Source organism: Numenius arquata, chromosome 2, assembly GCF_964106895.1.
Source record: "Numenius arquata chromosome 2, bNumArq3.hap1.1, whole genome shotgun sequence".
Taxonomy (NCBI): domain Eukaryota; kingdom Metazoa; phylum Chordata; class Aves; order Charadriiformes; family Scolopacidae; genus Numenius; species Numenius arquata.
In genome coordinates, this window is record NC_133577.1 from 54,462,958 (window position 1) to 54,479,061 (window position 16,104).

Consider the following 16,104-nt stretch of genomic DNA (forward strand, 5'->3'; position numbering starts at 1 on the left):
CTTAATTTTAATAAAAGGCGTACTTACTCATTGACCCTTTCCATTGCGCACACGGACGTGCAGCGATGGCAGGACTACCGTTAGGGGGTATTAAGAATAAGATCAGAGGAGAATTAATCTTAAATTTACCTGAAAAAGTTTAAGCTGGGCAGGGTCAGCAGTTTCAGCTGGCTTGTTACTTGAGAAGGGGAAACACAGACCAGCGTCAGCTCCACACATTTATTACTCTGTGAATCGTTTTTTCTGTTTCTGAAGGGAATAGAAATTCCCCTCTTACGTGAAGAAAAATGCCATCTGTATTTCTTAAGCGGCAGACAGCCAGCTCTGCAGACACTGGAGAGGTGAATCTAAGCTCGGAGGAGGTCTAACTGCCCACGGCACGGGGAGGGGGGGGGACAGGCTGCACGCTGGAAAACGCCGAGCTGTTGCCCTTCACAGCCCGAGAGCATCCTGCTTGCCCCCCAGCTGTGCCCACGCCAACGGGGGAACTGGAGGCTCCAGAATAGTTTTTCATCCCTTTCTAATCATTAATGGGACTGAATGGATGGCTGCAAACTTAAGTGAAATTGCACCCGAGCTGGTTCTTTATTTCTTTCCGGATGCTGCTGGTACATTTGTTAGCACCCCACCAACTTAAACAGCTGTTAAATGTGGAAATAGGGAGGGCTGAGGTAGATGCTCGTGGGACGGGGACTTGCCCGAGCGGCGACCAGCAACGGCAGCCGAGTTGGGAGGTTTACGTTCAGGCTCCGCGCTGATTGCCAGGATGGCATTTGATGGAAAATACATCCTAATGGCAACGACTGACACAGGTCTTGGTGATATTCCACTAAATATGCAAGCAAATCAGTAGGGAACGTGAGGAGACTCTCCGAAGCAAAGATTTTGATGCCAGAAGTCGTGACGGGGCTCCAGTCTCTTTGTGAGCGTGAAATAAATCTGGCAGTCTGAAAATCAGGACCTGACTGCGGCAGGTTTTACTCTTGAAAAAAATAAAATCATGCAATCATAAAAAAAAGCATTCGGGAACTAATGATTCAACAGTGTTCTGAAAAACTTAATTAGATATTAGGAAACATTTTAAATATTTTTGGCATACAAAATACATTACAGATTTTAGAAAGTATGACTATGGGATTATCAAATGAATCTATCCTTGCTTGTCAAACTGAATTTGTTTATAATAAAATCACTGTGTGCTGTAAGAAGAATGTGAAAACCAAATACAATTATGCATAGAGGAAAACATTTAAAATAAATATATCTACATTTTTATTTGCTGATACGTCAACAGATGAATGATTCAAAGTGCTAACAACACTGGGCACAAAATCTACATTTCTATTGAAACCGATAATTTTTTTTTGTCTCAGACTTTTGGCAGAGTGTATAAAAGAATTTAATTCACAGCTGTCCTACTTTTTAATGTAGAAAACATTAATCAAAGCTTTAAGTTATAAGCTTTTCTAATGTTGTTTAGTATTCCAGTTCAACAAAGATCAATAGAGGCCATCCCTGTGTTTCTTGACGCCTCTCCAGGAAGCAGAGGCGCGATTATGTAAATAGCACCGCTTCCCCTTTACTTCTGCCAGCTTGCTTATCTCCAAAGCCTTCTGCCTGCTGCTACTGGCGACCAATGCAAGGACATGCATATACCTCTTATCTCCCAACAAAGCTCCGAAAGCTCGAGGATTGGAGCCAGTAACGTTAAACAATGATGCACGGCTGATTTTATTTGTAAGTGATTTATTTTCGTAAATTTAATTTCTTCCTCCAATTTTTCAGTTTAGATGGAAGATATTTGCTAACAAGTCAGGCTAAAGAGAAATAGAGCAGATGTCCTGCAACATTTATACAGGTTTGAAATAATCTATTAAACAATCCGAAAGAGTAGCAGGGAATAATTAGAAAGTGCCAGTTTTCACCCTATGAGTGCAGAAAAGGGATTAAGGAATCTTTGTTAGAGAGTCCAACACACAGTGACCATATACTTTCTGGAGGCTGGAAAAACAGATCTTGAGGATGCTAGAAATCTGGGTTTCAGAGTCAAAGCTTCCTTTCAGGAGACATTTATATAAACTCAATTAAAACAGCAAAGTAACGGTTCATATCTTACTGAGTGCATGCAAACTTAAAATCCCGCTAGGGCACGTAAGGAATAAATTCACTGAGTTCAGCATTACGCTTTCATCTTTCAGTAGGGGCTGATGAATGACGAACAGCATTAATGTGTGCGTATATACATATATATACACAGACGTATATGTATATACATATACACACACACGCGCAGATGTATATCCATACATACATTTTAAAAAAAAAAAAAAAAAAGAAAAAAAAACAACCCCAAACAGGTTCCAGGCCAGGTGTTGGAAGGAAGCCTGAAATTTGCTCATCTATACTGAAGGGAAATGTTAGCATACTACACGCTGCTACGATTTTCTAACAGAACGCCGTTCTTACATTTCTTTTGCATTAATCCCTGACCCTGGTATCTCAGCAGCATAATCCCCATTTAGCATTAGTAGCAACGGCTTCTACTGCGAGGAACTATTTTTCGATAAGTACGCACCGATTCAGGCATAGCTTTTGAACAACATATTCCCAGCTCAGCAAGAAACCCACACTCCTGAATGAACCGGAGCACATTACTGAGAGAAAGTTCATTAACCTTGCTAGATTCGGGGGTTAACAGGATAGCTGAAGAAAGGAACAGAGTGAATAGCTCTGATGCAAAACAAATTAAAATGAATGTCATCATTCCTTTTGATATTCATTAGTTGATTCAGGGGAAGAATGGTCTTCTTAAATTTGCAAGCATTTATCTACAAAAAACAGGTGTACATCTGCTGCTCAAGTGCTTCTTAGCGCTGAAGAGAAGAATAACGTGCAGAGACTCACCAGTTCCAGCGAGGGAGTAGCTGGGAGAGGGAGAAAAGACCTGAGCGGCAAAATCCTCAAACGTCATTACTTCTTTATGGTTCTGGATTATTGCTTCGAGATACAGAGCTCTTTCCTCGTAACTGCAAGGCCCAGGTTAAGGAAACGTGAGCACAGGATGAAATGCTGTTACACAACACCCAGGAACGCTGGCACTTAGACCCCCAGCAGCAGTGACCAGGCTGGACGCGGGCACGGCAAAGAGGGGACCGAAATTGCCCAGTGCTGCTTAGCGGTTCTGAAGGTGAGCAACGAGGAGTTAACACGCTTCAGGGCTTGAAATTAAGGGTAATACCTTTTAGCTTCATGAATGAAAAGCCCTGACTTTGTGGATCTGACAGACTGCTAAAGTTACCCAGGGCAGAAACAAGCCCCCCCCCCAGACTGCAGGCTTTTTTAAACCGAAACCCAACTCTCCCAGACAAGCTGCGGCATAAGGGAAAGTTCCTGGTACACAATATTCCTATCACAATGACCCTGCTAGACTAGAAAAAGGATGAGCTAGGAGAAACAAGCTACAGGACAGAGGAGAAAACTCCCCACGGTATTTATTTGACCACTGTGTTTCTGAAAAGAAATTAACCGTAATAAACACAATTCCTGAAAGCGTGAAGTTTATATTTAAGGCAGGTGCTGGAAGGTGTAATCTTATGTATCCTAAGTAAATGATGCCCGTCGGAAAAATTCACCCCACAACTCGCATGCATTATAGTCTGCATAATGCAGACAACAAAGCAATCTAAAATCAAGACTATTGCCTTTTAATTAAAACTCGGCAACCTGGAACACACAGCATTCAAATGTGTAATCAAAAACCAGTCACCAATAAAACTTACAAGCGTAACAAGCTGAAGCAACTTTCCAGCTGTCTTAATAGGACCCCTGCTTGCGGCAGCTTTTCACAGCGGAGAAAGCAAATCTTTTCCTTTTGTCTGCAGCTTCTGTTTTCTCAGAAGGTGAATCATACACTTCCAATAACAGGATAACGCCTGAAACAAATCTGCAATGGGCTGAAGAACCTCACGTATGACTTTATGAATTAAAGCTCGCAGGAGCCGGTATGACATCTCATTCCCTGCTTCCTCCTTTAAAACAAAAGTTTCCAGATCCTCATTGTGTTTCTGGTACCGGGAAACGCATTCTAACTCTGCAAGACTCTTACGAGAGAGCAAAGGCCAATTTAAATTTAGAAATTAGGAGCAGTGAGAATAACACCGGTGACAACATAGTGCAGGTGAGATTATTTAAAATTGAAAAGCGTTACTAATTAATATTGAAGTGCCATTTGTGACTTTCATTACTTTAACAAAAACACACTGAAACAGTACTTTAAAAAAATGTCGAAGTAAAGCAGTACTTAAAAACAGGACATGATGGTCTAGTGTGCTACCTTAAGGGGAATAAGCAAAGCGCATCTTAATCGTATCCAAGTTCCTATAGGCACGGTGGTAAGAAAAAAAGAAAAAAAAAAAACCAGAATTTTGCTTTTAATGCTAGCGGAGGATGAGTGATGTATGATAAATCTTCTTATAAACTTCCCGTGGAAGCCTGAAGAAAGAAAATCAATACGTAGCATTTCAGAGTTTGCACCTGCTGACAGCGTTATTTGCTTAGTTTTTCTCTCTCTTTTCCCTAAGCCCAGGAGAAGGCATTCCTGATAGCGCAAGCATTAGCCCGCCTGCCTTTGGGGCTGCCTCCCTATTATGGGCTGAACTCCTGATGACTCTTGCTAATGAATAGGCTGCCAAACTTCCTAGGAGAGGAGGCACACGCCTGGGCCCTATTCTAAAGGGACTGACGGATGCCATTCACTTCTCATTATGAAGATGCTTAATTCTGCGGCGCGTTCGGCTGTTGCCAGGGCTGTGGGGGACGCGCGGCCGGGCAAGCGCCGGCCTGGGGAACAGCGGGACGCGGGGGCTAGCGGGGCCGTCTGGCCAACAGCCCCTCCGACACGGAGCTGGCACGTGCTGGCGCAGCGGGAACAGGCCCAGGCGTGACAAATTACTGAAAGGGCTCGGCTAAACTTGGCGGCTGGCGACCACCTGAGCCTGCCGACCGGCCATCAGCCCTCGATTCATCGCCCAGCCCTTTAGGCTGCCGGGCTGCTTGTGGGCCCGCTTTAAACAAGGCAGGGAGACTATAAAGGCTTTTCATGCTATGCCTAATAATATCCTGCTGTTTAATGAAAGACCTTGCACATCTAAGACACAGGCAGACAACGCGCGGAACAACTGCTAACACACCAGAAGTTTGTACCGATTTCGCTAAATATTGCAGGGGAAAAAAAAAAAAAGAGAGCGGGGAGGTTTTGACTAGGTTAACTTCACGTCTCATAAAATCCTTACTTAGGAGATGGAAGATGCCCCTAACCACATAAAAGACTGGAAAAAAAAAAACCCACTCGGCCAAACAGCTGGGCAGCTACAGGAGAGGCATCTGAAAAATAACATGCTGAGCTGAGCTTAAGCCAAGGTGCGGAGAGCTGTGCAGATCCATCAGCAGCTTTAGGGGTGGATGAGGAAGATCCCAATTCCGTGCTACTCCTGCAGGTTAAAAAGCTGGAAGCAGGAGGTGCAGATACCACGGACTCGGCAAGGAAGACCGCGGCATAAACCGGTTGCGCTTCACCGCCACCCTCCCCAGCTCGGCACGCTCCTGTGCCTCTCCCAGGCTCCCCTAAAGGCGGCTCCCAACGTACGGGCAGGGAGAGAGATGCTCGGACTCATTTTCGTGTACAGCCTAATCTAAAAAGCATGAAGTCACTGCAGGAAAATTAAACGGAACTATCTGGTACTCTATTTTAATACATCCACGTATTAGGGAAAACAGTTCCCATTTATTGCAAGAAAAAAAAAAAAAAAAAAAAAGAGGTCAACTAAAGTTTTACCAAAGTTTAGGAATTCTAGTAGAGGCATTAGGAACATTAACAAACAAGCTCTAAAGGACCCTCTGAAAAACACCTCCAGCCTGCAAATATAGGTCAAGAAAGCAGCATAACATCATGAATACCACCCGATCTCCCCCACAAAATCTTTGTTCTGTAACTTATTCAAGTTGCACTTCCTGTGTGCAAACCAACCCGCTGTTTTCCTACTTAACTGTGTTTATGTCAGAATATTCTGTAGGCATCACCGCGTTAGGCATCTGTCAGATAATCTGGAGTCCCAAGTTACGTATTTTGAGGATCCGAGAGAACAACACAGCCAAAGAATAATAATATGAGATGGGGAGGGAGGGAGGAGGGGGACGGAGGAGAAGACTCAGCATTTCAAGACCGTTTGTACAGGAGCGGTCTCAGATGGTAATTTTGAATTGCAGCCTCAAGAAGCTTTGTGTTTATCACCACGTAAGAACGCTTTCATCCAGGTAATCACCAGTGCAACACTTCATCTGTCAAAACTGCAGCTCTTGGAAATGTGCTGTGCCTTCATCCTTAAGAACCAGCAATGCGATTTTACTCGCTTACACACGTTAGAACATTAAGCTGAATCTTTTTGATATGAAATTTGTGTCATCTCCCTCCTACGAGCTTTCGGCACAGCGTAGCTGACACAAAGATGCCCACAAATGCTCAGCCTCGTTGCATTATTTAGATCAAGCCAATACACGCAGACTGCTGGCGAAATGACCGCTTTTTAAAAAAATGCAACACATGCATCAACAACCTCCCGTTGCCGGCTCATTGCTATGCTCCGGGTCGAGCAGGGCCAGGAGAAAGCTTGATGTGCCTGAGTGGCTTTTCTGCAGAAGCCTCAAGGCTAGATTGCTGAAGTGAAGCATGCAAATCATTTTCTGAAGACGGCCCTGGCTGCGGAGAGGATGGGTTATGGTCTTGAACCCTACCCCGGTGAAGAAGCTGGACAGCTGGCTTCCCTGATTAACTAAGCCCCCATTTATCTGAAGGTTTTGGGCGTCCCCTGAGATCTCCAGATAAATGGAGTTATACTAGACATTCAAAGGAACTGATCAAAAGCAGCCTCTCTTTTAATATGTATGGCAATTTGACCCACCTCTTCAACAACTGCATTATTTTACATTTCACTCCCACCAAGGGCAAAACTCCAAAGCAAAATGTTTTCAGCCAGCACAAACATTTTTATTTATTTCATGTATTAAATGATGTAGGGAGCCATGACAAGGTGTGAATTACTGACCGAGAATATATATAACTGTGGGAGAGCAGGAATTTAGCTCCGATTTGAATACAGCAATCAGATCTCAGTATTTGAATATTATGAGCTTTTATAGCTTCTTTATCACTTTATCAATTATTTTAATAGCGTGACCATACAATGTAAGCTGTTTGAAAAAAACATTAAAATGCAAAGATTAACTATTTGCAATAAACCATGCCATCTTATGGAAAGCAGTAGGATATCTGTGAAGTTCTGGGGTGAAAGCACGTGCCACACCTCCTTCCAGATGGAAAAAACTAAAGAAGACAAAAGGTAGAATTTTTTTCAAATTCACCAGAGACGCAGGTACCAGCCAGCGCACGGCTCTGACCCACACGCATCACTTCCACACTTAGCCTCTGCAACGCAGAACCAGCTTCAGACACACGTTTTAAAACATAAAGACTTTGAAAAGCCTTCAAAGCCCTCGTCATCCACGGTCTGCAGGTGAACTGAGCCATCCCGGGGCCAAGATCTGTCCAATGCTTCCCTCTCTGCACAAATACACAATGTTAAGCCATAAATAACTACCTATTTAGAAAAGGGGGGGATTTAGAAGACGATTATTCAAACAGAGCCTGAATATTTAGAACTTTTGCTTATTAACCTTAACTCTGTGCTGACCTCAAGCAAAAAAAATCAGCTACCCATGCCTGCTGATGGCAATGGCCAGCAATTCCTTCCCCACACCATTTTTAGAAAATAAAAACATTTTGGCAACATATATATACTCTCACCGACAGACAGAAACAACTGTGACACGGCACTCTTTTCACGCAAATAGAAGACAAAATTATTTGTAGGTTTGCGAACAGGCGAAGAGAGAATTGACTGGCTCCTCTCCACGGCTGGTTGGTTGTAGCGTGCCGATGCCAAGAGGCTGCAGTCCCGGGACTGGAACCCAACTGCTCAGATCCATGGAGAACACGCACTGAAACGACTGTTCCTCCGGCTCCAGAGGGACTGCCAAGGAAGTTAATGCGGACTATTGGCATGATCCTACTGCAATTCCCATCTGTGATGCGAATCCCACCCTGAGAAGGGCTTTTGGGGCATCTGGCCAGTGGAGAAGCTGGAAGTATAGAGGTAGACAGCTCTTTCCAGCCCATCAGACATCAAGGCTGTCTGCGTGTCCGCATGCCAATTCCTTCTTTCATCCAACAAGAGAGACTTGAAGACAGAGTAAATCTCTGAACTTACTGTTCAATGCAAGAAAGCACGTTTCCCAAATCTATGCTAGAGTTTTCCAGCCTCACCAGGTGATCACACAGGTAGTGTGTGGATAAGAGAAGGAAAACCTATTTTGCTAATAGCTGATTCCTTGGGCAAGCTTGACAGACCCTAAGGCAGAGGAAATATGGGGCTATAGTGAACATCCGTTTTGCTGATAGCCCTTTCGAGATTTCAGTACCAAGAAACTACAGATAAGTCATATCTGACCATTACACTATTTCAGTACCCTCCTAATTTGTATCGTAGATGGTTCCACAAAAAGGGTTTGCTCCTTACACCACGATAGCAGTTTTGAAAACAAACAAGAACATAAATGTTTGGGACTTACCAAAGTAGAATAAAGAAGGGACCATAAAATTGAGGTTAACACAAATGTATCAGTAGATGACCTTTATGCACCAAATTGTCCTCCTTAAGCTCTAAAAAGGACAAAATTACTGTGCTTTTAAAATGTTGTGGTAGGTAAATTCAGTGTGAAACTCAATATGCTTGATTGGGCTTGGCCATCATTTATGGTCTAGTGACTGGCACTACTGCCTAAATTGAACTGAAAACTTTTGGGGGAATTTCAGTAACATATATCCTTCATTGAACAGGTGCAATTAAACTATACCTGTCAACAACTGCAGATTAATGTGAATTTTTTTTTAAACCAAATCACCTGGAATTAAAACTACCCAGAGTTATGCAGGTCTTAAATTGGTCAGTGCAGCACGTCAGACCTGCAGTAGACGAGGCTGACTCCGTCCGACTCAGACCACGGGTTCTGTGGGAGAGGGGAGCGGGACTGGCTCCCTCACCCTGTGGTCAGCCCCCGGGAAGGCCATCTGTCTGCGGGGGAGGCAGGGCTCCACACTCTCCCTCGGCAAAGCAGAGCCGGCTACTGCCAGGGCTGCTGTTCCTCCTCCTTATCCAGAGCGGGCAGATGATCCTCCGCTGCCAAAACCAAGAGCTCATCCTCTCCGCAGCGTAATTTTCCTCTGCTCTGCCACCCCCCAGCGTGGAACTGCACAGACAGGCAGCCATCCTTCCATTCTGCACTGGGGGGGACTCCAGGGGGGATTTCCAGTCACGGGGGACGGCTGGAGCCCAGAAGGCCCTGAGGTACCACAGACACGACTCTCACTGAAACTGAACAGGTAGGGAAAGGGTTTCAAATGGATTTCTCCGTCGTGGAGCCTTTGCCCAGCGCCTCGGCACCGTGTCTGGAGCTCTGCCACCTCCCTCCCTTCCTTCGCAGGGGATTACAAAAGAATCCCAGTCCTGACTGAGGGAGATGGGGCTTCAGATCCCGCCATAACACAGAATTAAAAAATAGCCTCTAATCGCTTCAAGTAAACACGTCAGACTGCTACGGCATTCTCCCACATGGGCTGTGCAATACATTTGTTTCCTCACAGACGGTTGCCATTAATTGCTTTAAAGAGGAAAGCGAAACAAACCACCGCCGCCACCGCCACATTTCACATGGTTTCACACCATCTCCATGGAAATCAAGTAACCTAACAGCAAAATCATACCAAAGGTGCCCCGAGGCAAAAACCTCCGGCTCATGCTCTTCCGTGGGGAGCCCCGCTCTGGCGATTGCTCGTGGCTCCCGTTGCTGTTCGGTAGCACGTTGCCCAAGGTGTGCTGCGAACCACCAGCCTGGCAGAAGCGCTCGCCTGCCGCGCTGGGAGATCAGGAATATGTGGCACGTTAGTCATGCCAAGTGCTTCAGGGAAGAATTTTGCATTTATTACGAATAAAGCAGAAAACAAGCTTTCATCTTAATTTACTCCTCCTCCTCCTTGTGGGAAGCCCCCGGGAGCAGGTACATCGTACCATTACAGACCGATCATTCTGTAGCAGGAGTGTGATGCGACAATGCGTTACTTTCCTGATAGAATACAATTCTGTACTTTAACAACACTCGTGTTTATCCCTATTGGAAGTTTGGGGGTTTTTTTAGTCTAACAGAGAGTACCTGTGACGATCTCCTATTGGGTATTCCTGTTTGTACAGATACCTGCTCCGTCGGGGGAAAAAAAAAAAAAAAAAAGTTAGAATCACAGAATGGTTCGAGTTGGAAGGGACCTTAGAGATCATCCAGTTCCAACCCCCCTGCCATGGGCAGGGACACCTCCACTAGAGCAGGTTGCTCAAAGCCCCATCCAGCCTGGCCTTGAACACTTCCAGGGATGGGGCATCCCTGGAAATGCACCTCATCTCCTTTATTTGCTTTGTTCTCATTGAGATTGTTCCTCATGCAGCAGAAGCAAAATGCCACAGCGGGGCACAAACCAGTGACAGAACTACCAAACACACACGTGCCTAGAAAAATGGCATTGTACGTTCTGCGTTGTCCAGCCAGCCCTCTGTGCACCCAAGGTCCATTCAGCATCCAGTACTCCAGGCTTCACCATACTGATAAGGCTTGGATTAAAATATTTCAATTGATTCAAATGACATAATTGCCTATTATCAATTAGTGCAGCAGAAGCCCTAACTGGTAACTCATTCCGCAGGGCACACAAAGATTTAACCAGCAAGAAGCTATTTTTGAAAGAGTTCTGTATCGCGACTTCAGTTATACAAGTTTTTGGCGAACAAATTAGTGGGGCACAATTGCCCCAGCACAAATTTTCTCTGGAAGTATCCATATAGTTCCCTATCCAATCCTGAGAGATACCCTAAAAGGACAGAAGCTGCTCTGGTCTAATTTGAAGTCACTTTCCCAGTGTTGCAGAGCAGAGAGACGTAGAGCTCCTCTCTCCTGAGGGCGGCGGGGTGACTTCTGGCCGTCTCATCCAGCAAAGCACTTATTCATGCAGGGAAATCACCTGGAGAATGCAAAATTGTAGATGGGTGGGAGAAGCCCAGAGAGCGTAGGTCTGCTGGTCTCCCTGAGGCAGCACCGGCTGCAGGAAGAGATGGACCTTCAGAAGAACCTCATTAAAAGCAAAGCCTGGCCGTATCCTGCCTTTGCCTGCGCACTGAGCAGGAGCTGATGGAAGGGAGCCGCCGTCCTGCAGAGCCTTCGCCGTACAGGTCTAGAAGGAAAGCTGCCCCATGACTGCAGAAGACAAATCCCTAGGTCGTATTCTCACAGAGATCATTATAACACTGTAGCTGTCCCATTTTATCAGTGTATGTACAGCTGCCGATGCTCGTGTTCTGCAATTATCTGGCTTGTTCCACAAACGGGGTGATCATCAAGGATAAATAACTGGAGGAAAGGTCGCATGTTACCGAGCAATGCTTCCCCCATGCTTTGTTGCCGTCTTAATTTTATTCAAGCACTAACAAAATGCACCTATTTCAGTAATTCCACTAATGAGCTGTTACTTTTGGACATCTTAGAAAAAGGGCAAAGGTACAAAGGTTCAATTATTTGTCATTTACTTATGCCTTCCAGTTCCTTCAAATTGGCTGCTTGAACACACAGGGATAATACACTATCCTTGGTCTACTATTGTCAGCCACACACCGGCAATACTATCCCCTTTTATTTTTATTATCCTCTTTGTTACAGCATATGTGTGTTACAGGGAAGGGGAGGCTTCTCTTGAAAGCTTGAGTATTTTTTCCACTAAAACAGTATATATTCCTATAACTTCTTGTTTGTGAACAGCAGCGGGAGGATTTTCAGAACCTTTACAAGTCGCCCACACCACCCTCTGGGAGGGACGGAAAAACTCCTGACAGCTTTTATCAGGCAAATCTTGAGAACTTTTGAAAACCCCAACTGCGTAATAACAGCAATAAAGACCAACTAATACAAAGCCAGAGGCGAGACGGTGAATCGACATCCTTCCCCAACACGCAATCACTTCAGAGGTATCATCCAAGTGCCTGCAGAAAGGACGGCGTACGAAGACAGATGCTCTGCTGCATTAAAAGCCTCCCCAAAACTTTGTGGAGAAAAAAAAACCCAGGCCTGTTTGCACCGGGGGGGTCAGCATTTGTAATTCTCATTCTTCAGAGAAAAAAAAGCGACCAGGCGACCGAACCCTTAGGAGAAGAGACGGTTTAGGAGACAGCAGTGCTGTTTTGGGGCTATGAACCCGAAGGCCACAAACCATGGCTAGCGGGGTTCACACCTATGGTGGATCTGCCTCCTGCTTAACGTGGGTGCCCTCTCGGAGCCTGCAGACTGCGCCCCGGGGGTCAGGTGAAAGAGAAAATCGTTAACTCGCTGATTTTTTGCAGCACGTGCGGACCAAACAATTAATTAAAAGTCAGAGCTGGCGTGTGCTATCACACAATACAGCTTCTCCGAACGCGCAACGTAAAGGCATTGTCCACCAGCGTTTGTGATTAATTCACCACTTACAGATGGCCGAGCCACGTGGGTATTATCCAGCGTATTTCAAGTGCGAGACCCTCACCGGTAGCTTGGATGACCTAACGGAAACTACCAGAACACGCTAAGTGAGAAACAAATATGCTACATCCACACAAATAAGTTGAATACGCTGAGGAACGCTTTGGCACTTCCCCCAGTTTATATGGAGCACCTTGCATCCATGCTATTAATTTTTTTTTACTTTCCAAAAAACAGGGTAGCTATGTCCAAACATTTTATACTTAACATTTTATACGTAAGAAGAGAGAAAACTATGCAGAGGGGGAGTATTACTGCCTTCATTTTACAAAGGATGTAGGTACAGAGAGACTGAAAAATGTATTTAGAAGTTACACAGGATGATTTTGTAGTTAAAGAACTAGAGAATAACTTGGGTCTCATTTTTTTTTTTCCTTACCAGATATCCTGTCTCTCCTGTTTTAATAATTTTAAAACAAGTAAATGATACATTTTTAAAACACTTCCGCTAACTGATACATTTTACAAACACAAAAGCAACTTTAATTAGGGTTGTTTTTTTTTTATGAATAGGAATTCTGTAGTTTTGAAATCTTAAGTAGAACTCATTTCGTTTTTGAAAAGCTAGAAATCCACTCTCTCTCTTTTAAGATAAAGCATCCAATGTTGGTAGTAGTAGCAGACTCACAAAATACCCAAACCCTTGGCTAGTCTTGGACTTCAGCATCTTTAACTTTGGACCGTGTAAATGCATTAACTGGGGAACCAAGTTCAGGGGAGAAGCAGAAACAGTTTTTTCTGGTAGCTTAGTGTTTGCATTTGACAGCTGTTGGAAACTGCTTACATGCTGGAAATATTAATAGTCTTGATGGAGATAAGTGAGGCAGCCAGGTGGGAATTAGAAGAGCTGTTTATCACATGGCTCTCCTATATGGCTACAACTTCCTCTCCACAAGTCAGATAATACGATTTGGTCCCAAAACCCAGGCAGCAGATAACGGAATGTTTACTTGGAGCCGTAACCAGAAAATAACGGCAGAAGCATGGTTAAGTGAGTGAAAGCCTCGTGCCTTCTCATTAAACGCCGAGCTGTTACGCAGCCGCAGCAGTTACGCTTCGAGTCTACACAGGAGGGAAGGAGAGAATTTTTTCTTTTTCCTATGGACCTTATTTCAGTGAGTTATGCCTCAGTAATGTCCTATACGTGTATCTTCACCCTCGGGGCACTCAAAGCTGACACAGAATGCAGCTGCCTGCTTATTAAGCAAGAGCCCACGGTGGGAGCACAGCTAGCCACTCGGCCAAGATCCGCGCTGCCTCTCCGGGATGAAATTCCAGGTGGAGCTCAGAGGGATCCCGCAAACCTCCGAATCCTGAGGCGGTGGAGCCTGGACAGCCAGGGGCCCTCCTCGCAGGGATGCTCTGCAGTGAGCACAGCCTGTGCTGCAATTCTCTCTCCATAAACAGAACGGAGCCGTGAGCGGGGCACGCTCGGGTGGCGACACCAGATCTTCCCCTCTTTTACTCTAACTCTTAGGAAAGGTGCAGACTTGCCTGTAGGTTCCGCGAGTGGATTTTGTTAACGATGTCAGTTGATGACAAAACGCTGTTGGTAGTCACTTAGACTTAAAATTTTACAATGGAAAAAAATGATAGCATAAAAAGCTTATAAAAGTTTTAGAAAATGTGTTATACTTTGGTCATTGCACATATGAAAATACACACAAATATATACATACAAACTTATGGGCACATGTGTCTCTATTGAAACACACGCGTGTGTATACGCTTCTCAGTATATTTTAACACCACTTCCTGCCATCCTGTTCTCCAAATGCAAACATATTCAGCTAATGTCAGAAATGTCACCAAACCGGTACGCTGCCTCTTAAAAAATCCACATGCCACATCAGCTCTGCTCCTCAGCCCACTCCGTTACACCGGGCACCCTGGGAAAGGGTTCAGGGCGCTGCGTTTCTTCCCAGTCCGTGTTTTTGAAAACAACTATCACAGCAGTGTCAAAGTGAATGTACAGTTAAGAATCTCCCAGGATAATGGCATACTCAAAACTGCACAAACACTCAATGTACCAGCAATAACCTAAGTCATTCTCATCTTTGAAAATTAAACAACCGCAGACAGGGGAAGGGGAAGATAATGAGATTCATAATTCAAAATTCTTGAGCGCTGTTCCCCAGACTTACCAGACAATTAAGTAACTTGCAAGATAATTTTTCTACAGTAAATCAGAAGTCAACTTTTGTCTCAACATTACATTTAAATGCTAAGGGAAAGCAAGCAGAAATTATCAAAATACTTCTCTGCACGTTCACTTCAGAAATCTGAATGCTTTGGAGGTTGAAAAAGGGATAATTACTGACAGCTTAAAGACGAAAAGGCAGGAAAACACTTGCAAAATAGTTGACATAACTGAAGAGAGGAATCTGGTTCCCCTAGCTATGTACCAACCCATCACTTGAGGCAGGGCACACCAACCCTTGGGGCAGCTGGGAGGCAGAGAGGGTCCCCGCGAGCAGGGCGTGCTGAGGAGGGGTCCTGAGCTGTGCCACCCCACAGACCCCGCCAGACCACAGAACCCTTTCTCCAGAAACCAGCTGGTTTTTTCTCTAAAGCAGCATTGAAACTGCCTTACCTGGGGAACGCCTGCAGTACTGGCTGCGGGTCTGCGAAGCCGCGATGCTCCGAAAGCAGCCAACCCAACAGGCGTGATTCACGTGTAGCACACTCCCGCCACAACTCCCTAAGCTGCTTATGAATTCACCAGATCGGCAAACATACAGCCCTGCAGATCGGCGAGACGAGACGATGATAAAATTACCTAGAAAATCTGTGTTAAACAGGGAAGAGCCCACACTTAATTGTGCATTTGCATATATGCACTTATATGCACTATATGCACTATATATCCACTTTTAGGGGGGGTGGGGAGGATGGGCTAGCAATTGCAGACTCATAAATTAACTGAGATTATATTCATCCACAAATTTGCTGGTAAAAGTCTGTGTTTCAGGTTTCTGAGCAAGATGCTACAAGCGTGATTTACACGGTGCACACACACTAAGGAGAAGTCAGGAGACTGTTATTATCTACATGAACACGAACAAAAGGAAACGACTTCCTTGATTTGAAATAAATTGAAACAAAAGTTGTAATTCAGTTAGTTTTAAATCAGTCTTTTTGTCCGCAATGAGAGCAGCAAGCCGTCTGCTAAACCGATCTGCATCACACACACATCTCAGTGGTGGGAGAACCTGCGCCTTAAATGAAGGAGTACCAAGAGCCTGATGAGAGGTAACGAATGAACTACTCCATTGCTTCTAAGAACGTGACGCTCAGTGTATCACCCACACAAATAGATGTGATTTCTTGATATTCAATAGTGATGTTTCTAGCTCTTATAAATTAAATGTTTTCCGAATGTAA

At 44.7% G+C, this 16,104-nt stretch overlaps 1 protein-coding gene across 1 annotated transcript in view; it reads right to left on the reverse strand.

Annotated features, from left to right (window-relative positions):
* The window catches only part of RALGAPA2 (Ral GTPase activating protein catalytic subunit alpha 2), a 139,726-nt gene that overhangs the window by 12,835 nt on the left and 110,787 nt on the right, over positions 1-16,104 (reverse strand). Inside the window, exon 38 of the mRNA XM_074168019.1 lies at positions 2,905-3,026. Coding sequence (XP_074024120.1) covers positions 2,905-3,026 — 122 coding nt within the window. The remainder of the gene's footprint in view (positions 1-2,904; positions 3,027-16,104) is intronic.